The 27,782-nt window shown below is 52.2% G+C and overlaps 1 protein-coding gene across 1 annotated transcript in view; it reads left to right on the top strand.

Annotated features, from left to right (window-relative positions):
* Nucleotides 1-27,782, top strand: part of OTOF (otoferlin) — a 91,375-nt gene that overhangs the window by 47,090 nt on the left and 16,503 nt on the right. Inside the window, exons 6-26 of the mRNA XM_043917743.1 lie at nt 2,955-3,028; nt 4,572-4,698; nt 5,159-5,213; nt 12,548-12,679; nt 15,892-15,954; nt 16,382-16,466; nt 17,582-17,741; nt 18,531-18,717; nt 19,140-19,326; nt 21,981-22,204; nt 22,645-22,753; nt 23,279-23,459; nt 23,584-23,704; nt 24,506-24,606; nt 24,704-24,794; nt 24,958-25,074; nt 25,310-25,462; nt 25,785-25,974; nt 26,083-26,207; nt 26,594-26,728; nt 27,417-27,578. Of these exons, the coding sequence (XP_043773678.1) occupies nt 2,955-3,028; nt 4,572-4,698; nt 5,159-5,213; nt 12,548-12,679; nt 15,892-15,954; nt 16,382-16,466; nt 17,582-17,741; nt 18,531-18,717; nt 19,140-19,326; nt 21,981-22,204; nt 22,645-22,753; nt 23,279-23,459; nt 23,584-23,704; nt 24,506-24,606; nt 24,704-24,794; nt 24,958-25,074; nt 25,310-25,462; nt 25,785-25,974; nt 26,083-26,207; nt 26,594-26,728; nt 27,417-27,578 (2,779 nt within the window). The remainder of the gene's footprint in view (nt 1-2,954; nt 3,029-4,571; nt 4,699-5,158; nt 5,214-12,547; nt 12,680-15,891; nt 15,955-16,381; nt 16,467-17,581; nt 17,742-18,530; nt 18,718-19,139; nt 19,327-21,980; nt 22,205-22,644; nt 22,754-23,278; nt 23,460-23,583; nt 23,705-24,505; nt 24,607-24,703; nt 24,795-24,957; nt 25,075-25,309; nt 25,463-25,784; nt 25,975-26,082; nt 26,208-26,593; nt 26,729-27,416; nt 27,579-27,782) is intronic.

Genomic DNA, 27,782 nt, shown 5'->3' with positions numbered 1-27,782 from the left:
CCTGGTGGCTCAGATGGTTAAGAGTCTGCCTGCAATGCAGGACACCCCAGTTCGATCCCTAGGTTAGGAAGATCCCCTGGAGAAAGAAATGGCAACCCACTCCAGTATTCTTGCCTGGAGAATCCCAAGAACAGAAGAGCCTGGAGGGCCCCAATCCATAGGGTCGCAAAGAGTCAGGCAGGACTGAGCAGCTAACACTTTCACTTTCTGGTAGACAATGGTTGAATATAGATTTTTTTTAAAGTCTCAATGTCTGCTTCCAAATATGTTTGTTTTAAGGAATAAAGTGACTTTCAAATTCAAGGGCCATAACTGCCTAAGGGAAGCCCCAGGCCCTTTTCCACTTGGGTGGGTCCTTGGGATTGGCATCAGAAATCCACAATTCCGTGCCACCCAAACCTCCTCTGGGCCTCAGGCAGCAGGGCTAGATCCCACCCATCCCAGGATGCAGAGTAGCTGGCTTCTCCAGGCAGGGCCTACTCTGACCTGACACCTGGCTTTGACCTACCATCTCAAAGCATTTTCCTGGGGGACATTAAGGTGTCTCCCCAGGTGTGGGGATGGAGACTGTGTGGCTAGAGCAGACTGTGTGTGATGGTAGCATGTAGGTCACACATGGACCGGGGCTGGGGACTCTAAGGATGACACAGCCCAGGAATGGCCAAGAAGTGATTGTACATAGTCAGCACAGGGCCCTCCAGGGCACTCCTCAGTTATCCAGGAGAGCAGCAAGGCTGGGAGGAGAGGAAACCCAAACACTGAGACAGGAAGCGGAGACAGGGCCCCACTAGGCTCACCTCCTGTTGCAGAGTCAGAGTACGGCTGGCACCCCTGCCCTGAAGGCCACCAAGCAGGGAGAAATCTCACAGGATGGTGCAATTTAAGCCAGGCAAGACGGTTCCTTTCTCACCACCCTATGACTGTTTTTTAACAGGCTCATTGCTCTGTTCAGTGTTAGGTCACCAGTGATTTAATATTTATAGCCTTCTCTCCCCAAAATGTATTGATGTTTAGATTATTTTTCCATGAGTCCCCTCTCTGTAAACATGGTCCCTTGGACTCTTCAAGATGACATCTTTCCTCATCAGCAAGCTGTGCTGGTTCTTGGAGACTTTCTACCACCATTCCCAATGGTCAGGATATGGGATTCACACCCCCAGAGAAGTGCAATCCTACAGCATCAAGCATGCAGTTGGAAGTACTGCCACCCTGGGAGGCGGGAGCTTCCATCCCAACTCTCTGAGCCTCAGGTTTTTTCATGGGTCGAAAGAGGAGAAGCATATGGCCCTCCCAGGACATATGGGACTGCAGTCCCTCCCAGGACTGCTGTGAAGATGAATTCAGCAAACATCTGGAAAAGTCTTTGGCCCAGATTAGTTGCTCAAGGAAAGTTATATTGTCTCTTACTGGGGAGAAATTTTTAAAGATAATTCCAAAGGCATTGGTTTACTTTTTTTGGAGTGACTTCTTTCCTTCTCCTCCTGTTGATATGCCCCAGATAACATGATGCTGTATAGTGCAAAGAGATCAGTGTTACCCCAACCTTCCTTCACCTGCCTCATGCCTTTTTAGGAAACCATGAAGATGCCAGTGTTTCCTAAACTGTGAACTGGTGCCACATGAAGAAGTGGTTCTTAGTTGCTCTCCTAACACACTCCTCCATGTCTGGCTGAGCATATAAAGAGTAAAGAAAAGGCCTGTAGCTAGGTTAGGGCCAGGTTTGGGGGATGAGATTGGCTTCCCAACCCTAAGTAGAGGGGCTTGAAGTTTCTAGGCCATCTCTACAAGGACAGAAGGTTTTCCAGAATCTCACATGACTCAAAATAAAGAACAGGAATTCTTGGGGAGCCATAGCCAAACCTCCACTGGCAGATGCCTGACCCAAAGATGGGTGGGCTCTGCTAAGGTGAGCTCAGGGTTAGAGTCTGCACCCTGCCCCACCTAGGGATGGGGCCCAGGTTGACAGGGGCAGAGCCAGGAGGAGGGAGAATGGGAAGTGCAGGGAGTCAGGTGTCCAACTCATGCAATATTGACAGGGTAATGGAATACTGCACTTTACCCCCTGCTGGTCCTACTCCTGGTCCCTCCTGGAGTTAGGATCGCAAGCTCGGCTGCAGGGACATCACTGGAGGGACAGTAAGGACCCCCTGCCCCCTTCCCTCAGCTCTCCTGACTGCAAGGCCCTTCACCTGGGGTCACAAGGCCAGACCAACAGAGGAAGAGGTAGGAACCATGGAGCCTTCCATACATTCCCGGAGGTTGACAGAAGGTCAGGGGGCGGGGGTTGCCTGGAGTGAAAAGAGACAGGAAAAAGGGTAAAACCAGGACCAAAGGTGGGGACAGGAAAGGGCCCATCTCCTTTTCACTGGGGACCAAGGAGAATCCAAGGGCACAAAGGCAGGCTTTGAGTACCAGGGCTGTCTGAGAACTAAGCAGCTAGTTTCAACCACACCTCCTACCTGCTCATCAGCTCTGCCCCTCTGAGTCCTATTCCTGTCCTTCTGTTCCGAGGCTTTGTCTCTCGTTGTCTGACTTTCTTTCCATCCAGCCAAAGTACAGCGCACAGTGGGAGAGGATGAGCCTTGCCCACTGGTGGAGCTCAGAGCTCTAAGACTGAACTGAGGGGGCTGGGATTAGGACCCTGACAGGCTCCAGTTTAAACGGTTTTTTCCACCTGAAGGCCACCTTCTTGTGGTCTCCGTCCCCAACCTGCTCCTTAATGGTGTGAAGGCATGGGGAAGGAGGATATGAGGGAGGTTCCTCTGCCTTAGTTCTTCAGGGCTCCCAACTTGGGAAGTTTGGCCCCCAGGATATCTCGGGACCAGTAGGTAAGGGGCTGGGGCTTGGATCGTCCTTTCCCTTACGAGTTCTCTCGGATTTTGCTCTTCCGTCGTCTGTGTGTCTTCCTCCTGACGTCCATCTCCCTCCACCTCATTCTGGCTGCCCCCTCACAGAGCCGGGAGGAGCGTGTTCTCCGCCATGAAGCTCGGCAAGAACCGACCTCACAAGGAGGAACCGCAAAGACAAGGTACGGATGCGTACCCCTGACCAAGTTCACCCTAGTTCACCCTAGTTCACCCCTCTCTCCGCTGCTGACAGGACGAAACCCCTCCTCTCCGCGGGCAGCGTCCCAATGGGCTCTCCTGCTACTGGCCGGAGGAGCCACCTGGGAGGGGCCTGGCCTCCCATTGGCTGTCAGAGAAATCCGGTCCTGAGAGTGGTCCTCCGGAAGGGGGCGCTCCGAGGGCTGGAGGTGGGGACCACATTTCTTCTGATCTGAAACAGTAGCAGCAGAGACTTCTGTCTAGTGGGCTCCTCCTGCCCTCTTTGCTTCCATTCTTCACACAGAAGCCTAAGGATTTTTAATCAGAGGATGGAATAACAAAAAAAAAAAAAAAAAAGGAAGAAAATTATTTGGCCAATTCCCTGTTTCTAGGGGAAAATCAGAGTCCTGAGAATGCCGGCTCCATGGCAGGACTCTCTGCCCAACATTTACCCAGTTCCCTCTCAGGAGGCTGCAGGGACCGCCTTGGGGGAGAGAAGCAGGGTGGATCTGGAAGACTGGAGTGGCCTGTGGCACTGGTGAGGGGATACGACAGCTATTTAAGGGGAGAAATGGAAGTACAGTGGAGCTGTGTGTAGCTTTCTAAGCCAGGTCTGTGGATCCCACATCCACCATCCTCAGGGCTCCTGGCTTCTCTCCCAGCATCCCCCGTGTGGCCCAGAATCTCTCTCCTTATCTTTTCCCCGCATGTATATTCCAGCTGTGCCTTTCTCCTTCCTAGATTGGAGAGGGTAGAGCTGCTGGCTGAGACTCAAACCCATCATCCTTGGGTAGCTTCTCAGAATCGTCATTCCTTCGTCTCATTGGATTAACACACATCAGTACAGGGTTAGGTTCTGAAGTCCATAAGCTATTTTACAAAGATAAGTTCCTTCCTGAGTCTCAATTTCTTTGTCTGTGATGTGAGAATAGTACCTATATTGGCAAGATATGACTATGAAGATTATGAGGGCTAGAGATATGTGTGTATGAAGTGCCTAGGGAGGGGGGCAAAAAAATAAATAAATAAATAAATAAAGTGCCTAGCATTGTGCCTGACATGTAGTAGCCACTCAGTAAGTGGTAGCCATTGATATAAGATACATAAGTATGGATTCTCTATTCCTGACCTTCTTCCACACAGGATATTCAGTACTTGCACAAGTGAATTGTGGCAGTGGTTTAGTCACTAGTCATGTCTGACTCTTGCAACCCCATGGACTGTAGCCTTCCAGGCTCCTCCATCTATGGGATTTCCCAGGCAAGAATACTGGAGGGGGTTGCCATTTCCTTCTCCAGGGATGAGTTATATTTAATTAAAATTAAAAGGCAAGGCCAGATACAATACCTGTTAAAGATGAAAATTAGGTCAGAAACACTGCAGATATGCAGACTATAGCATTCTAAGTAGATGCCACCAAGTAAACCTGGAAATTGACTATTAGCTTCCTGGACGCCAAAGTAAAAGAGGAAATACCATCACTAGCCCACCATCCAGTCCACCTAACTAGTCCTCCCTCTTCCCCAGATGAGCCAGCTGTGCTGGAGATGGAGGACCTTGACCGCCTGGCCATTCGGCTGGGGGATGGGCTGGACCCTGACTCCGTGTCGCTAGCATCCGTCACAGCCCTCACCACCAACGTCTCCAACAAGCGGTAAGTGGGCAGGAGCCTCACAGCCATGGTTGGCTTCACCACGTCAGGCAGGCCTAGCTTGGTATGTTTGGACTTGGGGTGGAGAAGAATCAGAGCCCATGGACAGCTCCTTCCTAACTTTGCCCCTTTCTTCTTTTCCTGGATATCTCCCTCACCTCCCTCCCTGCAAAGGCAGAGGGCTATTCCCAGGTCATTGAATACCTCCAGACAAAGGGAAATCACAGGGCTACCCAACACTTGAATCTGTTGACCTAATGACCTTTTACTTCTGCCATTGGTTAGTCCTCTCTATTAGAGCCTCTGAGAACCGCTAATCCCCTTTCTGTTTGGCAGTCCTGGAGTGTTTGACAATCATGACTCTGTCCTTCTGCCCTTCTCCAAGGTCTAACCACTGCCAGTGTCCTCCTCCCCTGCAAGCAGTCCCCTCACACCCAGCCTGACAGTACATTCTCCTTCTCAGATCTAAGCCAGACATCAAGATGGAGCCAAGTGCCGGGCGGCCCATGGACTACCAGGTACGTGGGGGCAGCAAGAGTCCTCTTGTCTTCCTGAGTCTCTCACAGGTGGTTCCAGCCAGATGAGTGTTTTAGACTCTGTGGAGCATGGATCTGGGGATCATGGAGAACCACAAGCTGAATATAAATTACCAAATTAAGCTTGTTCCTGGAAAGCACTGATTGTTGTTGTTGTTCAGTCACTAAGTCGTGTCCGACTCTTTGCGACCCTATGAACCGCAGCACATCAGGCTTCCCTCTCCTTCACTGTCTCCTGGAGTTTGCTCAAACTCATGTCCACTGAGTCGATGATGCTATCTAACCATCTCATCCTCTTCCCCGCTCTTCTCCTTTTACCTTCGATCTTTCTCAGTGTGAGGGTCTTTTCCAATGAATCGGCTCTTCGCATCAGGTGGCCAAAGTATTGGAGCTTCAGCTTCAGCATCAGTCCTTCCAATGAATATTCAAGGTTGATTTCCTTTAGGATTTACTGGTTTGATCTCCTTACTGTTCAAGCACTGTGGACACAGTGTCATAAGTAGAGAGAGAGAGACCCAAAAAGGGCACAGTGGCATAAGTAGAAGGATACAGACCCAAAAAGGAGGGTCTGAACTCTGCTTAAGCTTGTCAAAGCTCTCTTAGGATTTTGTAATGGACTTTATAAAGTGAGAGGGACTTAGAAAAAACATAGACAGACCAAAGAACTTCACAAAAACATTTAAAATGAGGGCCTCTAAAGAAATACGGTGATTGCAGCCATGAAATTAAAAGATGCTTACTCCTTGGAAGGAAAGTTATGACCAACCTAGACAGCATATTAAAAAGCAGAGACATTACTTTGCCAACAAAGGTCCATCTGGTCAAGGCTATGGTTTTTCCAGTAGTCATGTATGGATGTGAGAGTTGGACTGTGAAGAAAGCTGAGCGCCGAAAAACTGATGCTTTTGAACTGTGGTGTTGGAAAAGACTCTTGAGAGTCCCTTGGACTGCAAGGAGATCCAACCAGTCCATCCTAAAGGAGATCAGTCATGGGTGTTCATTGGAAGGATGGATGCTGAAGCTGAAACTCCAATAGTTTGGCCACCTCATGCGAAGAGTTGACTCATTTGAAGAGACCCTGATGCTGGGAGGGATTGGGGGCAGGAGGAGAAGGGGATGACAGAGGATGAGATGGCTGAATGGCATCACTGACTCGATGGACACGGGTTTGAGTCAACTCCGGGAGTTGGTGATGGACAGGGAGGCCTGGCGTGCTGCGATTCATGGGGTCGCAAAGAGTCAGACACGACTAAGCAACTGAACTGAACTGAACTGAAAGAAATATAGATTATTTGGTGTGATTTTTTTCTAAATTGTTGCTTTGTATTATTTTAATGCTGCAAGTAATGTCAATCCTGGCTATCTATAGATGCTGAGAATGGGGGGATATTTTCCTTCTTTTTGCCTCTCTATATTTTCTGAAATTAACACTTAATTTTTTTATTTGTGTGTTTCTAAAACTGGAGACCAAATGGCTGAGATCTGGAGAGATTTGCAGCTGTGAGATTGATAATGTGGCCACCAGTGCAAGTGGATGGGGCATGGCTGGGAGCTACGGGGAGAGTGCCACATGGGCAGAGGGCCCCATTGTAGCCCTCCCAGCTCCAGGCCTCATCTGCAGCTTTGCAGGGCCACACCTTCAATTTTGTCTCTTCTCCCAGAGTTGATTGGAGCCTGGGAGACTGAGTTACACTAACATAACTCACAATGAAAGTGAAGTCGTTCATTCGTGTCCGACTCTTTGCAACCCCATGGACTGTAGCCTACCAGGCTCTCTGTCCATGGGATTTTCCAGGCAAGAGTACTGGAGTGGGTTGCCATTTCCTTCTCCAGGGGATCTTCCCAACCCAGGGATTGAACCCAGGTCTCCTGCCTTGCAGGCAGATGCTTTACCATCTGAGCCACCAGGGATAGGCTAACATAAAAACCAGAATCACTACTTATTTGTAAACTGCAAACGAGAAGGGTCCGAGGATCATGCATTCCTCTGGACCCTCCCTTAGGGGCTAACAAGGCCCAGCTGCTGTGAAAGGCTGCTGGGCATTCCTAGAATTGAGTGAGAGTGCTGGCTGGTCAGGGGAGTTAGAGCCTTCAGGAGACCCCACCTGAATGCCCTTGCACTTCCTGCCTAGGTCCAATGCCAGGCCCCAGAATCAGAATACCTTTTCCTGTGTCAGGGTTTGATCTTTGACTTCCCAGGCCTCATGCACCCTTCTTTAAGGGCAGCTGACCTCACCTCACTCAGGAGAAGATATTTAGGACTAGACACCACCTTTCTCTGTAGCAGGTGCATCTGGTCATGTATCCTCAAGGACACACCTTGTCTCCCTGAATCCTTGCTTCAGTTTGTTTCCATCCAGTTGGTGACCATCTTCCCAGGGGCTTGAAAATTCACCCTGTCCAAAAAAAAAAGAGAAAAGAAAAGAAAATTCACCCTGTCAAGCAGACCTGCCCCTGTGGTTTCAGACAGCGTCACACCACTGAGCTCCTAGGACATATGGGAATGTCACCTCCTCACCTCTCTGCCAAAACCCAAGCATAGAACATTCTAACACTTCTGAGGGCTTTTCCAGGACACTGGGCTCGGGGCTACACCCCAAGCTGAGAAGAGAAAAATTTCCAAAGAACGAAGACCCTCATAGTCAGATACCCTTCCCTCCACAGTGTCACCAGTCTGCCACATAAGGACACATAGAAAATGGTGCCATTGTTATTGTTGTAACTAGTGTAACTGTTTAAGTTTTAATATAATCTTAACAACCACCCAAACATCGGTATTACTATAGTTCATAGGTGAGAAACTGAGGCCCAGGGTAGATAAGGAGCTTGCCCCAGGTTACGCAATTATTCAAAGCTAGAAACAAAGGTCAGTTCTGCGGGTGTCCTATCTCATCGTCAGAACAAATAATTGGGGACCAGCTCTCCCTCTGATCTCTTTTCATCTTCAGCTTACTGCCTAGTGAGTGTTTTCAAAAGCTCTCTCAAACTGCTTCCTGCCAGAGACTTTTATTAAGTGGACTAGATAGTCTGCTTCTGAAGACTTTGTAAACATTCTAAACTGAACAAAGCAGTTGTATTCATGTTTTTTTTTTTTTTTTTTTAACTTTTTTATTAGTTGGAGGTGTATTCATGTTTAACCTGGTAACACAGCATTCCCTGACAGGTTGGTTCACAACTCAACTGTAAGTGTTAACAGACTTGGAGAGAGAGCTGTGAGGGTGAAAATGTGGGATTATTCTTGCTTTCAATGAGTGCAACGTATAAAGCAAGAAAACCTATCAGAAAGACTTCACTCTCTCAGAGAACTTGGCTTTGCCAATTTAGAAAGACCTCAGCCAGAGGGACTTAGCTGAACTCAGATCCAGAAAGGATCCCCAGGGCCGAGAACCATCCTAAAGATTGGGTAGCTCTGAAACAAGGTCCCAAGGCCCTTTGTTTCTTCTGTTTCAGTCAGTCAGTTCAGTCGCTCGGTTGTGCCCGGCCTTTGCGACCCCATGGACCGCAGCACGCCAGGCCTCCCTGTCCATCACCAACTCCTGGAGTTTACCCAAACTCATGTCCATTGAGTCAGTGATCCCATCCAACCATCTCATCCTCTGTCGTCCCCTTCTCCTCCCACCTTCAATCTTTCCCAGTATCAGGGTCTTTTCCAGAGAGTCAGCTCTTTGCATTAGGTGGCCAATGTACTGGAGTTTCAGCTTCAACATCAGTCCTTCCAGTGAACACCCAGGACTGATCTCCTTTAGGATGGACTGGTTGGATCTCCTTGCAGTCCAAGGAGCTCTCAAGAGTCTTTTCCAACACCACAGTTCAAAAGCATCAATTTTTCAGCGCTCAGCTTTCTTTATAGTCCAACTCTCACATCCATACATGACTACTGGAAAAATCATAGCCTTGACTAGACGGACTTTTGTTGGCAAAGTAATGTCTCTGCTTATTAGAATGCATGTTATATGTAAACCCTTTCCTGATTATATCTCAAAAGCGAGAAGCCACGGCTTCCTCCTTGGGAATATGCAGTTTGCCCATCAGAGTGGGCAAAGCGTGGCACTTGGCAGACATGTTCTTGGTGGATCATGGAGTCTTGAGCTGTACCCTCTCTTCCTGGCACCAAGATCATATACATTGTCACCTCCAAACATCTCTCCAGTTTTCATCCCCATGTCATCTCCCCAGTTCAAGCACAATATGGCACCTACTTCCTATCTGGTCTCCCTGTCTTCATATTGCTTCCTCCACACCATCCTCTACACCACCACTGGAATGGTCTTCTCAAAACACTCAACTGAACATATCACATCCCTGTCACCTGGAGACAAGAGAAGGTAAAGGATGTTTCAGGAGAGCAGCACTAATCTCATCTCAAGCTCCCACCCATGTTTTTTTTTTTTTCTTTTTTTTAACATTGACATGAATCAGCCATGGATTTACATGTATTCCCCATCCCGATCCCCCCTCCCACCTCCCTCTCTACCCAATCCCTCTGGGTCTTCCCAGTGCACCAGGCCCGAGCACTTGTCTCATGCATCCCACCTGGGCTGGTGATCTGTTTCACTATAGATAATATACATGTTTCGATGCTGTTCTCTTGAAACATCCCACCCTCGCCTTCTCCCACAGAGTCCAAAAGTCTGTTCTGTACATCTGTGTCTCTTTTTCTGTTTTGCATATAGGGTTATCATTACCATCTTTCTAAATTCCATATATATGTGTTAGTATGCTGTAATGTTCTTTATCTTTCTGGCTTACTTCACTCTGTATAATGGGCTCCAGTTTCATCCATCTCATTAGAACTGATTCAAATGAATTCTTTTTAATGGCTGAGTAATATTCCATGGTGTATATGTACCACAGCTTCCTTATCCATTCGTCTGCTGATGGGCATCTAGGTTGCTTCCATGTCCTGGCTATTATAAACAGTGCTGCGATGAACATTGGGGTGCATGTGTCTCTTTCAGATCTGGTTTCCTCGGTGTGTATGCCCAGAAGTGGGATTGCTAGGTCATATGGCAGTTCTACCACCCATGTTCTTACAGCCCTATCTGATCCCTCAGGAGCAGGTCAGAGAGCACTGTGACTCATGGGTTCTCCCAAGACAGAGGTACAGGTTTACACTTAGCATTGTTCCTGGTGATGACTTTCATGAAGCCACTGGGGATCGTGTCCTTTATCTTGGGATAAGAAGATGTAATAGTCAGTCACCAAGAGTTTCCTTGGTTAGCTGGTCTGTTGGTCCCTTTGTGGCTGTATTTGCCTCTTCCTCTTCCATCACGGAAAAACAGGAGTCCTCTACTCCTAAAGAGGACTAGGGGGCAGAAAGGCTGTCATGATGGCTGGGCTCTGGATGAAAAACAGAGAAGCCAATCAACTTCTCACATTGCAAGGATGAACCTCCTGATGGCATCTCTTTAGTACCTTATTAGGCCAACACTGTGTTTGTCTACTTCCTAGTCTTGAGTTACTGGTCTTGAAAATACTTTCTTTTCGTTTTTTTATGGAGGAGAGGGGATTGGTTAGTTGTGGGGGGAAAATGAAATTAAAAAAAAAAAAAAAACCTCTTTGGTAAAAAAAGTTTCACAGAGTTTAAAACTCTATAAACTACTATGCAAAGAATGCTCTGGGAGGACTTCTAGTGTCTGTTTACTCTCTTCTCTGAGAAGTAAACTTCTCAGAAGGGCTCTATATTGCTTTTAGCTCCCTGAAGAAATGGTAAACTCCTTCAGAGCTCCATATTCTCAGTTCCATTCCATTTAAAACCTCAAGTTCACATAGAAATGCTTGCTTTCATAGTTCAAGTGTTACTTCAATTAGTAAATATTCAGTTTCTAGTTCTGTATACTTGCTTGGCAATGTTCTCGTTGTCATCAGGGTTTCTATTTTTTTAACATCATTAGTTTTAATGCATGGATTTTTCTTGGCCTTCAGAATATTTATAAGACTTTGATGGACGCAGTGGAAGATAATTTTCAAGGCTATTCTTTTTCATGAAAAGGGAAAATAATTCTCTTGAGTAAAAAGCATATTTAGCAGTTGCATCAAAGCACAGCAATTAAAATACCAACTTTCCAAGATGAGAAGCATAAAAAGCAACTCATACGGTTTCATTAGAAGAGTGCTGAGGGAAATGCTAATACTAGGTCAGCATAGGCTATTTTGTTAAAGTGCAAGTTCCAGAGACTTAAGCGTCACACATGACCCTACCTGCCTGGGACCCAACCAATTAACTGAAGGTAAATTCTATTGAGAAGCCATTTATAACAAGATCTCACATCTTCTAGACTTTCAGCAGTTTTCAAAGCACTTCAATGAACATTATCTCATTCAAACCTAAGGCAAATTTATGGATAGGAGGTGTCTCTGCTTACAGCTGAGAAAACTGAGGCTCATTGTCATTTCAGGAACCCCCCAGTCTTCCTATTTATCATGGCCACCCTAGTGGAGCTTGACAGCTCCAGATTCAAGCAACAACTGATGGCTTAAAATGAGAGTTCAGGAAAACTATGCACACATGCATACATATACACACGTCTCTCTCTCTGTATGTATATGCAAATATTTGTCAAATGGATGATCAACTGAAAAATGACTTCCTAGTATAGAAGTACGATTCCAGAGAGGTGGACACCACTGAAAAAATACAGACTGCACACAACATACAAATATCAAGACAAAAAAAAAAAATGTGCTCCAGCTGGGCACTAAAGCCTTACTGGGCACTCAAAGAAATTAAAGGAAGGGAAACCAGGAATAAGGAAAGGGGCCAAATTCCAGTAATAAAAAAAAGAGATAGCAGAGGCTTGCAGGACTCAAATGAAAAGCACTGGAGTAGAAAACTAAGTGCATGTTAATGGAGACTTAGCTTAATTCTTGAGTGCACAAAATCTCGGGGGGTGGGAGTGAGTTTGCAGCCCTCTGTGTGGCAGGACCATTGATGCCAGTGAAAACTCTTGGAATCATCTGGGAGCTTTAAAAATACAGATGCTGGACAACACTTCCCCATCCCCTCCCAAGATTGGGTTGCGTTGGTCTGGAGTGTGGTGTAGTGGCCTCAGGGTCTTTAACCACCACCCCGCCTCCTTCCTCTCACCCTCCCCCTTCCCCTCCCCCTGGTAATTCTGGTGCACACCTACTTGGAGGTGATCCAGTTCACTCCCTTCTTTATAAATGAGGGCACTGAGGCTTGGTGAGGGGAGACACCCAGGATCACCAACAGATTCAGCAGTGCTCAGACTGGTACCAACCAGGCTCTGACTCCTGCAAAACCTGCTCCAATTTCACGGGCTTTCCTTCTCATCTCCCCTCTTTCCTGCCTGCAGGTCAGCATCACAGTCATTGAGGCTCGGCAGCTGGTGGGCTTGAACATGGACCCCGTGGTGTGTGTGGAGGTGGGCGATGACAAGAAGTACACCTCCATGAAGGAGTCCACTAACTGCCCCTACTATAATGAGGTCAGCCCTGGGGCCCTGGGTGGGGAAGAGTCCTCCAAACTGTGGCAGAGCCTGGGCCCCGGCCCCATCGGGCCAATAGGAGAAGCTGGGACTCAAGAGTCACAAAAGGCTACCAGCCAGGTGGCCTTGGTCCACCTGTTACAACCCCCAGCATGCTGAGTGCCACGTCCTCTGAACCTCCAGTCCAGACCCAGCCTGACCCTGATCTGGCCAGGGCCCACCCTGTGAAAGGAAGCCAGCCCCTGTCCTCCCCAGTGCTGCTCCCACCAGTGCCAGTGAGTGAACCTCACATCCTGTGAGGCCTGGTCCCAGCTCCTTCCCCAGCCAGAGCCCTGGGGCAGGGCAGCCTCCTTCCAGCCCTGGCCCATGGGGGCACTAGAACCAATAATGAGCGCTTGCTGTGTGCGGGGCGCTCTTCTAAATGCTGTAGGTGCATCATCTCTTCTGACTCTCACACTATCAGAAGTTGTCACCATCAATCCCATTTTATACAAGGGATATTGAGGCTCCTGGAGAAAGACCTGGCCCAGGTGCCAAGTGCCAGAGTCAAGTTCTGTATGTGCACACTTTCTGCTCAGCTGCCATCCTGGGTGCCTGAATCTCTTCAAGGTCCTTCCAGACCACTGGCTGTGATGCTTGGGGAGTGGGAGGGGAAAGGCCTGGTCCCCACTGCTGTTCGTTGCAGCTGTCTGAGGCCACACTGAAGTTACAGAATCTCAGTTCTAGTTCAGTCTCCCCACCTTACAGAGGAGACTGAGGCCACACTATGAAAAGGGCTGAGATCACAGAGAGTATTATAGACAGAGCAGGGCCCAGACTGTTCTGCCTCCGCTCACTGCGCTCTGTCTGCCATCTCGGATGGCCACCCCCCGCCCCATCGGACACAGCCTCTGAGTCTGGGCTCCAGGGAGGGGCCCATCTTAATCAGCTGTGGTGAAGCGTGCTCCTCAGATACCTGAGCACACACCAGCTTAACCCAGAAGTCACTGGCCTGGCCACTCTCACCCTCCCTTTCCGGGAGGGGCCTCCAGGCTGCTTCTCAGTGGCTCCAGGCAGTGAGCTGTGCCAGGCTGGCCCTACTGAGGCATGGGCATCCCGCATTTCACTGTCCATCCTGGGTGTGGTGAGGGTCTGCTACTTGGAGGTGGGGGCATCTCTCTGGAAACTGTGGGAGGCCCCAGCGGGGAACCTGCAGAAGTAAAACCCAGGCCTGTCTCTGCCCTTCACAGGAACCCAGGCTGAGGCCAGGGCCTGACTGAAGTCTCCAAAGCAATCACAGAGAGGCCCCACTCTCATAGATGTCTTCCTGCAGGTCCCAGGCTGGGGACACTGCTGTTCTGGACCCCCTCGGCCCCATGTGACAACCTTCCCAGGAGTCAGGAAACTCAGGCTCAACATCTCTAACCTTAGGTCAGGACACATCCCCGACTGGAAAAGCCTCTGGCCTAGATAAGGTCTATTTTTCCCTAACAGATACGGAGACAGGGCCCCCACGGCCTTCCATGGTTATTTGATAGTGGTGGAGGCCTGTCTGGAGAGCTCACCTTGCACCAGGTCCATGCACCTCATGTTTCATTCAAGTGGCTTCCTCCCTCCAAGGAAACAGAACTGATCTCCCCACTTGGTGGCTCCCTAGAAAACTCCTACTCACTCTGCAGGGCCCAACTCAAATGTACTCTCTAGGTCAGAAGTCAGGGCATTTCCCTCTCCTTTGACAATAACATCCCTGAATTGCATTTGGTCCTTCATATCCAACCCAGGAGGCTCCTGATCTCCTGCATCACTGTAGCCCACTCCAGGGCCTGCCTTATACCTGGAGGGCTTTGGTAACACTTTTCTGAATGGATATTTATCCAAAAGATGAAACAGAGATACGCTGGGCCTCTGCTCTGCACCAGGCTCATGACTGGCAACATGGGAGCTGTAAACAGGACACCTCCTAGTTCCAGCTTAGAAACCATTTTCCAAGCTCTGTATTTATATCTGGGGCTTCCCAGGTGGCACAGTGGTAAAGAATCCACCTGCCAATGCAGGAGATGCAGGAGACTTGGGTTCGATCCCTGGGTAAGGAAGATCCCCTGGAGAAGGAAATGGCAACCCACTCCAGTATTTTTGCCCAGAGAATCCCATGGACAGAGGAGCTTGGCGTACTACAGTCCATAGGGTCGCAAAAGAGTCGGACACCACTTAGCAACTAAACAGCAGGTCTTAGTTGCAGCACTCAGGATCTCTAGTTGTGGCATGTGGGATCTAGTTCCCTGAACAGTGACCAAACCCAGGCCCCCTGCATTAGGAGCATAGAGTCTTAACCACTGGATCCCCAGGGAAGTTCCTTGACGCAGGTCATCATATTTAGATTCACAATCACACCTCCCAGCAATGACAAGAATGGCGCCCCAGAGTGGTCCCACTTGGAGGCCCTGGTTCATTATCCCCCATCACAGAGGTGTAAACTGAAATTCAGAAAAGGAAGCAATTGGCCCAACAGTGAAAGCTCAGGCTTCATGGCTCTAAAACTGCACTTTTACCCACAGTGATCTAGTGTGAGCCCCCAGCAGCTGAAACAGATTCTCCTCCTTTACTCCAAGCACTTCAACATTTCTTCCATCTCCCTGCCCCCACCAAAGCAGCAGGCCCTCTGCTCGCTGCCCACACTCTCATCCCCAGGGCCTGCACCCCGAGGCCAGGAGACTTGGGCGGGCACAGCAACCATGAGTGGCAGCTCCCAGCTGGAGAGGACCGATCGTGCCCCCAGCATTTGTGTTTGTAGCAGATTAAGTTCATCAGCTCTCAGTTCTAAGTCTCAGCTTACTTTACATTTTAACACCTCCAAACTTGGGGTGCATCTTCTAGGCAGCCTTGTGGTTTAATGGTGATGTCTATGGGACCTACACAACTACAGTGTATCTTACAGTATCTTACATGTATCTCATCAAACCTCATAATGAGACTCTACATGGGCGGGTGTCATTATGTCCATTTGACAGCTCAGGAAGCTGAGGTTCAGAACGATGAGGTGCTCAGGGCCGCATGACTCCTCATTGCCCCTGAGAGCTGTGATCAGAGGGGACCAGTTGTTGCCCCTCCTACTTATCCAAACTTCGGGTCTCAGGGGGCATGGGCTGGTGCAGACCAGCAATGCCAGGACAGAGGGGCCTGGCACTGAGCCTTGGCCCGCCGAGTGACAGCAGGCCTGGGTCTTTCCCCCCTAGTACTTCGTCTTTGACTTCCATGTCTCTCCTGATGTCATGTTCGACAAGATCATCAAGATCTCGGTGAGTGGGGAGCAGTGCCCGGCAGGTGGGGCTCTTAGCTCAAACTGTACCTTTGTGCAGCCTTGAAAAGGGCACCCTGTCTGGGCAGGCCAGCCATAAGAAGACACAGCCATAAAAAAAAGTCACAGCCAGCCAAGCAGGGCGCAGGCTGGAGTTGGGCCCCTCTCACCCCATTAGCCACATCATTCTGTGCAGTGTACAACCTGCTCACTTGTACCTGGCAGCCAGCAAAACACTGGCAAGGCAGAAGGGGCTGATACTAAGCCTCAGAGAGATACCCCTGCCCTGCCAGACACCCTCTTGCTTGACCTGAAGCTCACTTCCCCAGAAAGAGTTGGAGGGGGGCCCCTCTATCAGTCAGCCCTTCCCTGCCCCACGGCCTCAGCCCCATCCCGCCTGATCAACGGCTGGTGGTTTTGCCTGGAAGGTGATTCACTCCAAGAACCTGCTGCGCAGCGGCACCCTGGTGGGGTCCTTCAAAATGGACGTGGGAACCGTGTACTCCCAGCCGGGTGAGTAGCTTCGTGGCTGGGTCAGTACTGGTGCATGTGGCTCCAGGAGCACGGGTCATGCATGCAGCCTCTAACACACCTCACAGAAGCAAATGGGGACAGAGCCTTGCTGGGGACAGGTGTGAACTGCAGTTGAAGTTGAAAGCGGAGTGGGGGAAGAGGAAAGTTCTGAGTCCGGGAGATTCCAGGGCCCACAGAAAATCAGAGGACAGTGAGCACTTTGTACGGGCTGTGCTCGCAGTCAACCTGAAGAGGCAGACCCATCCTAGATTAGCCTCCTCCTCTGACATCTGGTCTTTCCTCCACCCTGTCCTGGGTCCTAGGAGCATTGGGGTGACACTATTTGTCCCTGTCTCTAGGAGGCTTTCCGTCTGCAATTGGAGACAGACGGTAAGTAGATAGTCGCAGGAGATAGGAGATGTGCATATGGAAAGGGACCAGGATCAGCTCTTCTGAGGAAGTCGGGGAAGGCTGCATGGAAGAGGAGACACACCAACAAAAGGATTAGAAGTTTGAAGAGGGAGCCAGAGGGTTAGGGTGAAGGACAGAAGGGATGGGTGCATCCAAGATAAAAGTACAGCAGCCACAAAGGCTTGGGGCTGTAAAACAGCAGTCCAAACTATTCGGAGAGGGGTCAACGGCTATGCCTGGCAGGAGCACAGGGGAAGGGTAGGGTGAACATTGGGGACCAAGCAGAGCTGCATCAGGAGGCCCCACAGTGGGTGCTAAGGTCAGCAGTCTTTCCCCCAAGCACTGGGGAGCCTCAGGTGGGTTTGAAATAGGGAGTGAGAGAGGGAGGGCCTCTTTAAGAGCTTTGTCTGGCAGCCATGTGGAGATTGACCGAAGGGTTGGAGACAGGAGGGCTGCAGGCCAAGAAACCAATCAGGAGATTCCTCCATCTGAAGTCATACCACACATCTGGGGGCATGGCCAGAGCTGGGACCTTGCCTCAGCCACCCTTGCTCGGGGACCTCTGCCTCCCTGGTCCTGAGGCAGGCAGAACTGTGGCCCCAGAGCCCCAGGACCTGATGACTTCGCCTCCACGGCCTGTCCCAAGGGTGGGTGCAGCCCTGAGTAGGGCAAGCCGGGACAGCCCCCGCTTCTCGCCACCGCAGAGCACCAGTTCCACCACAAGTGGGCCGTCCTGTCCGACCCTGACGACATCTCCGCGGGGCTGAAGGGCTACGTGAAGTGCGACGTCGCTGTGGTGGGCAAGGGAGACAACATTAAGACTCCCCACAAGGCCAACGAGACGGATGAGGATGACATTGAGGGGTGAGCTCCCATCCCTGCCCCGCCCCTGGAGATCTGGTCCAACCCTTCCTGGGGTGCAAAGGGAGCCCCCCACGGTGGACTTGGCCCAGAGACCTCACCTTCCATCTTCCTTATCTGCCCGCCCAGATGGCCCTGCTCTCCCTGGAAGGACGGAGGCCAGGGCCAGCCTCAGTGTCTGGGGACTCTCCTCGTGGGGCAGAAAAGACTGGGGGATAGTCGAGGGTGACAATCATTTGACATCCATGCTGCCGACTGTGAGAAACTTGGGGGAAAATTGTGGATTCCCAGAGCTGCGGGGCCTTGAGTCTACACCCAGGAGAGCAAAGGGATTTTGTTTTCTGAAGCAATTCCAGGGAGTTGCCAGGGGCTATTCAGAAATATTCTGGAACCTTATCTGGATTCAGTGGGAAAAATTCAGGATCCAGTGGATCATGCCTTCCTTGAGCCAGGGAGGGAGAGAGGGGACCACTGGTGAGGTTTTTGTGTAAAAGACAAAAGGTGTGACACAAAGTACTCATATATTTTAATCTGTTTGAGCCTTATCGTATCCATGGGAGGTGCGTGTTATTACTCCCATCTTAAAGGTGAGGAAACTGAGGCTTAGAGAGATGGGGAGGTTTGCCCAGGATCCCACAAGAGAGCAGGTGCCCTAAATTCCAGTGTCTTTAGTTCTAGTATGGGCCTTCTCAGCCGTCCTTCACTTGTGGTCCTGGGCCCCAGAGGTATGGGGATGTTGGCGCAGGAGTCGGCCAGGTGTGGCCACTGCAGCCCTAGCTGTTCATGTGGCAGGAACCTGCTGCTCCCCGAGGGGGTGCCCCCTGAACGCCAGTGGGCCCGGTTCTACGTGAAGATTTACCGAGCGGAGGGGCTGCCCCGCATGAACACAAGCCTCATGGCCAACGTGAAGAAGGCTTTCATTGGTGAGAACAAGGACCTGGTCGACCCCTATGTGCAAGTCTTCTTTGCCGGCCAGAAGGTATTGGGGTGCAGGAGGCTGGGAGATGGGGTGAGGTGCAGGGGATTGGGCGTGGGGTCCTGGGAATGAACAGGAGGCAAAATCAGAAACCACGAGACTGGCCTTTGATTACCTTGGTGCATCACCTCTAGAACTGAGGGGAGAGAGATGAGCAAGTCCAGCTCAGAGGGGCTGGGGCGGGGCCAGGCTTGGCCTTAGGGATTCCTCCCCGCCCCCAGGTCACCAAGCACTGAGGGTGGGGGGCACTGAGAGGGAGGAGAGCTAGAGAGACGGGGGTGGAGAAGAGTACGGAGGTAAGTACACACACAGACAGACACACACACACACCACGCACACTCGTAACACATACACACACAGATACAGACACACACGTGCACACTCAGGCAGGCACACAAATCCTAACTCTCGCTCCCTCCCACCAGGGCAAGACTTCAGTGCAGAAAAGCAGCTACGAGCCGCTGTGGAACGAGCAGGTGGTCTTTACAGACCTGTTCCCCCCACTCTGCAAGCGCATGAAGGTGCAGATCCGGGACTCGGACAAGGTCAATGACGTGGCCATCGGCACCCACTTCATTGACCTGCGCAAGATTTCCAATGATGGAGACAAAGGTCAGCAGTTGGAGACTGGAGGTGGGACTTGGGGCTGAAGGGAGTGAGTAAAGGAGACCCCTCCACACACATGCGAGCGCGCACACACACACACCACCACAACCGCCGCCTCCGTCCCACACCTAAGACTAAAAGGTGCCCGGCCTTCACCAGCAGCCCTTGCCTCCAGGGAAGGGTGGTGACTCGTGGTCAGGTCTGCACAGAGCTGCCTGGGCCTGCTGAGCCAGGCTGCCTGGATTTGAACTCCAACTCTGACAGCTAGAAGTTTCATGACCTTTGTACCTGTTTTGTCATCTATAAAATGAAAATAATAGTAATTATATACATATTATAGGGGTGTGTGTGTGTGTGCGCACGGGCACACACACATTCAGTCACTCCAGTCTTGTCTGACTCTTTGCAACCCCATGGACTGTAGCCCATTTGTGCCTGTGGAATTTTTCAGGCACGAATACTGGAGTGGGTTGCCATTTCCTACTCCAGGGGATGTTCCTGAACCAGGAATCAAACCCACATCCCTTGCATCTCCTGTATTGGCAGGCAGATTCTTTACCACTGCACCACCTGGGAAGCCTATATATGTGTGTACTACTGCCATAGTACCTATCTATTGACTTGTAGGACCGGAGCACTGAGCTGGGTACCAGGGATACAGAGCAAGGGAGGAATCCATCCTGTTCTCATGATGTTCCCTGGGGATGAGGGAGACGGGTGTGCTACCAAATGCGCAAAACCTGAGACAGAAGGCACAAAAGCCACAGACTGTATGGTTACATTTGTATGCAAAGTCTAGAATAAGTAAATACATAGAGGCAGAAAGCAGATGAGTGATTGCCAGGAGGTGGGAAGAGGAGGGAATTGGGACAAACTACTGAGAGGTATGGGGTTTCCTGAGGGGGATGAAATGTCCTGGATGGTTGCACAATGCAATGAATGCACTGAAAACCACTGAAATGCGTCCTTTAAAGTGGTGAATTTTATGTTATGTGAAGTATGTCTCAGTTTTTTAAATGCTTTATTTTTTGTAAACTGTGGGCTTTCCTGGTAGCTGAGACGGTAAACAATGAGCTCCTGCAATTCAGGAGACCCGGGTTCAATCCCTGGGTCAGGAAGATTCCCTGGAGAGGGGAGTGCTACCCACTCCAGTATTCTTGCCCAGAGGATTCTATGGACAGAGGAGCCTGTCAGGCTACAGTCCATGGGGTCACAAAGAGTCAGATACAACTCCGACTAGTTTTTTATAAACTAGGCAAAACAAAAACAAAACACATAAAGCAGAATTGGATCCATGCTACACATGAGACACAACAAATCCTAATGGGAGAAAAATAGTTGGGACTAGGAATTGAGGCAGAAAGAAAAGAAGGACTAAAGAGCCTCTTGATAAAAGTGAAAGAGGAGAGTGAAAAAGCTGGCTTAAAACTCAACATTAAAAAAATTAAGATCATGGCATCTGGTCCCATCACTTCATGCCAAATAGATGGGGAAACAATGGAAACAGTGACAGACTTTATTTTGGGGGTCTTCAAAATCACTTCAGATGGTGACTGCAGTCATGAAATTAAAAGATACTTGCTCCTTGGAAGAAAAGCTAAGACAAACCTAGACAGCATATTTAAAAGCAGAGACATTACTTTGCCAACAAAGATCCATCTAGTCAAAGCTATGGTTTTTCCAGTAGTCATGTATGGATGTGAGAGTTGGACTATAAAGAAAGCTGAGCACCTAAGAATTGATGCTTTTTAACTGTGGTGTTGGAGAAGACTCTTGAGAATCCCTTGGACTGCAAGGAGATCCAACCAGTCCATCCTAAAGGAAATCAGTCCTGAATATTCATTGGAAGGATTGATGCTGAAGCTGAAACTCTAATACTTTGTCCACCTTATGTGAAGAACTGACTCATTGGAAAAGGCCCTGATGCTGGAAAAGATTGAAGGTGGGAGGAGAAGGGGACGACAGAGGATGAGATAGTTGGATGGCATCACCAACTCAATGGACATGAGTTTGAGCAAGCTCCAGCAGTTGGTGATGGACAGGGAAGCCTGGTATGCTGCAGTCCATGGGGTTGCAAAGAGTCGGACATGACTGAGCGACAGAACTGAACTGAGGAATTGGAGGGAGGGGCACTTCATGGAGGAAGAGTGTTTAACAGGTAGAGACAGAGAGACAGAGACAGAGAACCTCTCCTTTGGAGAGGAAAGGAGGGGTCTGCAGAAGCAAGTGACACCCCAGTGGCACGCAGGTCTGCACAGACAGTAGAGGGCTGGAAGGCCTTGTTGAGGAGCTAAGAAGGTGGAGTTTGTCTTCTAGGGATATTGTAGGGTGCCCTGCAACAGGTACTTGAAAGCAGGGACCATGACTTCGCTCCACAGAAATGGATATGTGTGAATGTGGAGCCTCACAGCCAGCTCAAGCTCCCGCAGAGAATAAACAAACACACGTAAGTGCCCCAGAAGTGAGAGGGCCACCCCACAGCCACCCACACACAGCAGACACAGCTCGCCCCGCAGCTGCAGGCCCTCTGCTGCTTCAGACATTTCCCTGAGCGAGGTGTGGAGTCCTCAGCTCAGCAACCGGAAGGTGCAGGCCGGGAGCCCCAGAAACAGGTCTCTCCACCTGAGTGAGCCCTTGACCCCCTGCACCCCTGCCCACAGGCTTCCTGCCCACACTGGGCCCCGCTTGGGTGAACATATACGGCTCCACACGCAACTACACGCTGCTAGACGAGCATCAGGACCTGAACGAGGGCCTGGGGGAGGGCGTGTCCTTTCGTGCCCGCCTTATGCTGGGCCTGGCGGTGGAGATCCTGGACACCTCCAATCCTGAGATCACCAGCTCCACTGAGGTGCAGGTGGAGCAGGCCACGCCCATCTCCGAGGTGAGGCCCCAGGGGGCTGCACTCCCCTCCAGAGCCCCCCCAGCCCCGCTCAGCACACTTCAACCCAATGCAGCCTGGGTCTGGGCTCTGCCAGTGTCCACCCTGCCTGCCTTAGGGGCCCAGACCCCAGGGTCAGGCCTCCCTCCCCAGGAAGCAGCAAGACTTCCATCCCCTCCCACTGCCTGTGCCTGCGCTCTGCCCGTCTCTGCTCCTTTCCTGGCCATGGTTGGCCTTGTGCTGGACAGAGCAGCCTTTCTTCCAGGGACAGGCTGGAGGGCCAAAGGAACTGGGCCTTCAGTGTCTGGCCTCCTGGTTCCACAGCTGGGTGGGATGTCCCCCACCACTAGCCCCAAGGGCCTGTCTGGAGACAGAAAGAGGCCTGGCCCCGGCCCCAACATGCTGGTAAGCTTTCAGGATGGCTTGAACCACCTTCCCCACAGAGCTGCACGGGGAAAACAGAAGAATTCTTTCTATTTGGAGCCTTCCTGGAGGCCTCAATGATTGACCGGAAAAATGGAGACAAGCCCATCACCTTTGAGGTCACCATAGGTGAGAGCTGGGCTCACAGAGGGGTCTTGGGGCCCCGGGGCTGCAGAGTGGTAACTGCTGGGCCTGCTGCACAGCCCTCGGGGGAGGGGGACTTTGACCACTTCCCTCGAGTGTCCTCGGCGCCCACACAGCACACGGTGACTGCACATCATGAGTGCACACACGCCCCACAGGGTAAACCTTAGGGCTCAGCGGAGTTAGGGACATGAGGAGGAAACACGTCCTCTCTGCGGAAGGGAGCAAGGCCCCCATGGGACTAGAGAGGAGGGTCCTGCAGGGTCCATGTCCGGGGCTGGACCTTGAGCTCAGTGGTCATCAGGGCTCCCATGGTGCAGGGAACCATGAGTGCAGGGCATGGCCCTGTACCCTGGCTAGTGTCCTGTGGTGTCTGAGCTCACACAGAGCCCAGCAGAGACCCCATTCCCTGACTTGCTTTTCCAAGCCACAGACCCCTGGATTGGAGGGCAGGGTGGGGCCTGGTGGGAAAAAGCCTCTAGGCCATTGGGTGCCCCCTTCTGCTTACAGGCAACTACGGGAACGAAGTCGATGGCCTGTCGCGACCCCAGCGGCCTCGGCCTCGGAAGGAGCCCGGGGACGAGGAGGAAGTTGATCTGATCCAGAACTTGAGTGACGACGAGACTGACGAGGGTGGGGACCTGGCCTCGGTCTCCTCTACCCCACCCATGCGGCCCCAGATCACTGACAGGTGAGCCAGGCAGGACAGAGGGCCCTGAAAGGCCCTGCTCACTGCCTGCTATCCTCTTGTGGCCTGTCCCCTGTCCGCCTGCCTGGGCGCCCAGTCCTCAGTCTCCCACCTGCTGCCATCCCAGGAACTACTTCCACCTGCCCTACCTGGAACGCAAACCATGCATCTACATCAAGAGCTGGTGGCCTGACCAACGCCGTCGCCTGTACAATGCCAACATCATGGACCACATCGCAGACAAGCTGGTCAGGGCCAGGCCCGGGGTGGGAGGGAAACGGCAGAGGGGGCATGCTTCTGAGGGCCTCACCCAGCCTAGACACCGCCCCTGCCTCACACAAGGCCTGTCTGCCCAGCAGATTACCATGGGCATCGAGGAGGGACTGCAGAATGGCCCCAGTGGGTCCTGTGCTCCTGTCCCCACCCCATTCCCAGGAGCAGTCCAGGGTCCGAGGGCTTCCCGGAGTGGAGTCTGGGAATCGAGGCCCGTCCAGTCTTGGGTTTCCCTGGAGGTGTCTGGCCAATCCCTCTCTTTCTCTCCCCACTTCCCCCCTGCATCTAATCCTGGGCTCTGTCCAACCCCTGTGGGTCTACCAGGACCACAGACTCATGACCCAGAGATGGCTTCTTCCTCAGGAACCAAAGAGTCACAAGCATGACAGCTTCCAGGTTCTGAAAACAAAACCTGGAAATTGGTATTTCTGGGCTTCCCTGGTGGCTCAGATGGTAAAACGTCTGCTTGCCATGTGGGAGACCAGAGTTCGATCCCTGGGTTGGGAATATCCCCTGGAGAAGGAAATGGCAACCCACTCCATTACTCTTGCCTGGAAAATCCCACGGCAGAGGAGCCTGGTAGGCTACATTCCATGGGGTCGCAAAGAGTCGAACTCGACTGAGTGACTTCACTTTCACTTTTCTTTATGACAGCGAAGCACTCCAGGGATGGTGCTCATGGGAGGTCCTAGGATACTAGCCCCTCATCCTCTTGATGAAAGAGGGAGACATTTGGGGAGGCTGAGGGGGTTGTGGCTCACACTCCTGGTTCACAGGAAGAAGGCCTGAATGATGTGCAGGAGATGATCAAAACAGAGAAGTCGTACCCTGAGCGTCGACTGCGGGGCGTCTTGGAGGAGCTGAGCTCTGGTTGCTAGTGAGCGGAGGGGCTGCCAGTGTGGGGCGGCAATGGGAGTCTGGCAGAGAAGGAGTCATCTCTGCTAAGCCCTGCTCCAACCCCACCCCCACCCCAGCCGCTTCCTCTCCCTCGCGGACAAGGACCAGGGCCACTCATCCCGCACCAGGCTGGACCGGGAGCGTCTCAAGTCCTGCATGCGGGAGCTGGTGAGGACACGGCTGGACCACTCAGGGACAGAGGGAGGGTCTGGAGGTGGAAAGGGAAGCCGAGGTGGGGGGACATCCATCTCTGAGGTCATGGCCCCCAGGGCCAGCCCCTCCATCATGTGTCAAAACCTGAGCCCCACTTACACCCCCCCCCACCTCGCAGGAAAGCATGGGGCAGCAGGCTAAGACTCTGCGGGCGCAAGTGAAGCGGCACACAGTGCGGGACAAGCTGAGGCTCTGTCAGAACTTCCTGCAGAAGCTGCGCTTCCTGGCAGACGAGGTGCGCCCTGTGCCAGAGCGCGGTGCCAAGCTGGAGCAAGGCGGGAGGGGGCTGCACAGGAGGGGGTGGGCCCCTCCACCCTCCCACTGACAGGTGTTGAGGGACCAGGGGTGACCAAGCCTTTCATCCTGTCCCACGCTCTTCCCACTCCATTGGCGGGAGGAGAAGGAAGACCCAGCATCAGGTCCCCTCCCTTACGGGGCACACGGGCCTCCCCCGCCCCACCCCATCCCAGCCCCAGCACAGCATCCCTGACGTCTTCATCTGGATGATGAGCAACAACAAGCGCATCGCCTATACCCGGGTGCCCTCCAAGGACCTGCTCTTTTCCATCGTGGAGGAGGAACTGGGCAAGGACTGCGCCAAGGTCAAGACCCTCTTCCTCAAGGTGCCAGAAGGGGAGTGGATTAGCGGCGGGTAGAGGGGCTGGGGTCTGGGCTACTCTCAAGAGGTCATCTTCCTCTTAGAGGGAGCAGCGTCCACACCCCTGGGTCTGCCAGGCCTGAGCAGACAAGATACTCAGAGAAGAGCTAAAGAGAATAGGAAGGGGGATCCCGCCCTGCCCATCCCCTTTGTGCTGTGTTTCCCCCAGCACAGCCCAGTGGGATGGCTATGGTGGGGACGGGCCCCCTCTGACCACAGCTTCTTCAGCTCCCTGCCCCTTCCTCACCCCGCGGGCTCTGGCAGCTGACCCTGCGCCCACTCCCCAGCTGCCAGGGAAGCGGGGCTTCGGCTCGGCAGGCTGGACGGTGCAGGCCAAGCTGGAGCTCTACCTGTGGCTGGGTCTCAGCAAGCAACGCAAGGACTTCCTGTGTGGCCTGCCCTGTGGCTTCGAGGAGGTCAAGGCAGCCCAGGGCCTGGGCCTACACTCCTTCCCGCCCATCAGCCTGGTCTACACAAGTGAGTGAGGACTCCCAGCTCTGGGTGGCCCCGGCTCCCAGCCCTCACCCGAGGAGGGCATGCTGGCTGGTGGCCTGTTCCCCGAGCCTCAGCCTGCTCTTCCCACAGAGAAGCAGGCCTTCCAGCTCCGCGCCCACATGTACCAGGCTCGCAGCCTCTTTGCCGCCGACAGCACTGGCCTCTCGGACCCCTTTGCCCGTGTCTTCTTCATCAACCAGAGTCAGTGCACAGAGGTGAGGAGCGTGTGGCTCTGACTTTGAGAGTACTGAGGGGCCTGTGAGTTTCTGGGACCTGGAAAAACAGAGCATCCAGTACCCCAGATCCTTAGAGAGAAGGCTTGCAGATAACTGCAGGCCTGGGCCACACTGGTGAAGGCTTTGATTGTGGTTACATTCAACACAGAAGACATGGAAGATACTGGCGTGGGGTGAGGGGGGACAGTCAAGAGCAGACCTCATAGCAGCCTTCATTTAAGATTCCCAGAAGAGTCAGAGAACACAGCACTCCTGCCCCCGAGTCCCCCGGAAACCACAGGAGTGACTGGGGGTGACTCCTGCTCAGGTATCTGCCCACCCACCATCACCCCTACTTGTTACCTGTCTACCCCACCCCGCTGCAGGTACTGAATGAGACCCTGTGCCCCACCTGGGACCAGATGCTGGTGTTCGACAACCTGGAGCTCTATGGTGAAGCTCATGAGCTGCGGGACGATCCCCCTATCATTGTTATCGAAATCTATGACCAGGACACCATGGTATGGGTGGACTCTGGCACTTGCATTGGCAGCCACCTCCCCAGCCCACCCCTAGAGCCCCTTGGCCAGGGTGCTTGCCAGGAAGCTGGGGATCTGGGCTGCTGACAAGCCCTTCCAAGAGACCACAGGTGTCTTCTGCCCTCTCAGCCTGACCCCTCCTGATGCTGTGGGCCTCTGGTGTCTTAGGGAGGAGACAGGCCAGGGCATCCCCGCCTGCTGCACAGACAGACCAAGCCCAGGCCCAGACGTGCCAAGAATGCCTGCTGTCCCCAGCCTTCCCCCATCCTAGACCACCCAACTCCCTCCATCCCTGCGTACACAGTCATGAGCAGCCTCATAGCTCTCCATTGGTACTCTGGAGTAAGGGAGTGGAGGATGGTCACCAGTGGAGGTGACCCCTCCAGAGCTGGGGAGCCACTTACTACAAGCCACCCCAGCTACTGGGGAGCCCTGAGTGAGTTCTGGACTAGCACTAGGAGCACCTATTTCTAGATCTGCATCTGCCATTCACTGCCAGCCTCACCTGTAGCTAGCCCAAGACTTCGTTTCCCCATTTGTAAAATGGGGTGATCACACCTGCTACATGGAGCTGTGGTGAAGACTGAATGAGTGTGAATGAGTTCCTGGGTATGAACGTGCTCGGCCAGTTCAGGCATCAAGAGGCCACCTTGGCTGTTTGTCGTGTCAGGGCAAAGCCGACTTCATGGGCCGGACCTTTGCCAAGCCTCTGGTGAAGATGGCTGACGAGGCGTACTGCCCACCCCGCTTCCCGCCCCAGCTGGAGTACTATCAGATCTACCGGGGCAACGCCACGGCCGGAGACCTGCTGGCCGCCTTCGAGCTGCTACAGGTGGGGCTGCTGGAAAGAGGGGGCTGGGCCAGGGGCCTCTCTCCTCCCCACCCTGCTGTGAGGCCACTGGGACTGAACTGGGGGCATGGTTCCTGGGGACCTTTGCTGTTTAGCCTTTTCTGTCTCCCTAGATCATGTGGCACCTAACTGGTGGGGGGAGAGAGCCCTCTCCCTGGGCTCACCAGGATATGATGCTATGTCCCC

The sequence above is a fragment of the Cervus elaphus genome, chromosome 11, assembly GCF_910594005.1.
Source record: "Cervus elaphus chromosome 11, mCerEla1.1, whole genome shotgun sequence".
Classification (NCBI taxonomy): Eukaryota; Metazoa; Chordata; class Mammalia; order Artiodactyla; family Cervidae; genus Cervus; species Cervus elaphus.
Note: the sequence above shows the minus strand (reverse complement) of the source record. Positions and strands in the feature narration are given on the sequence as shown.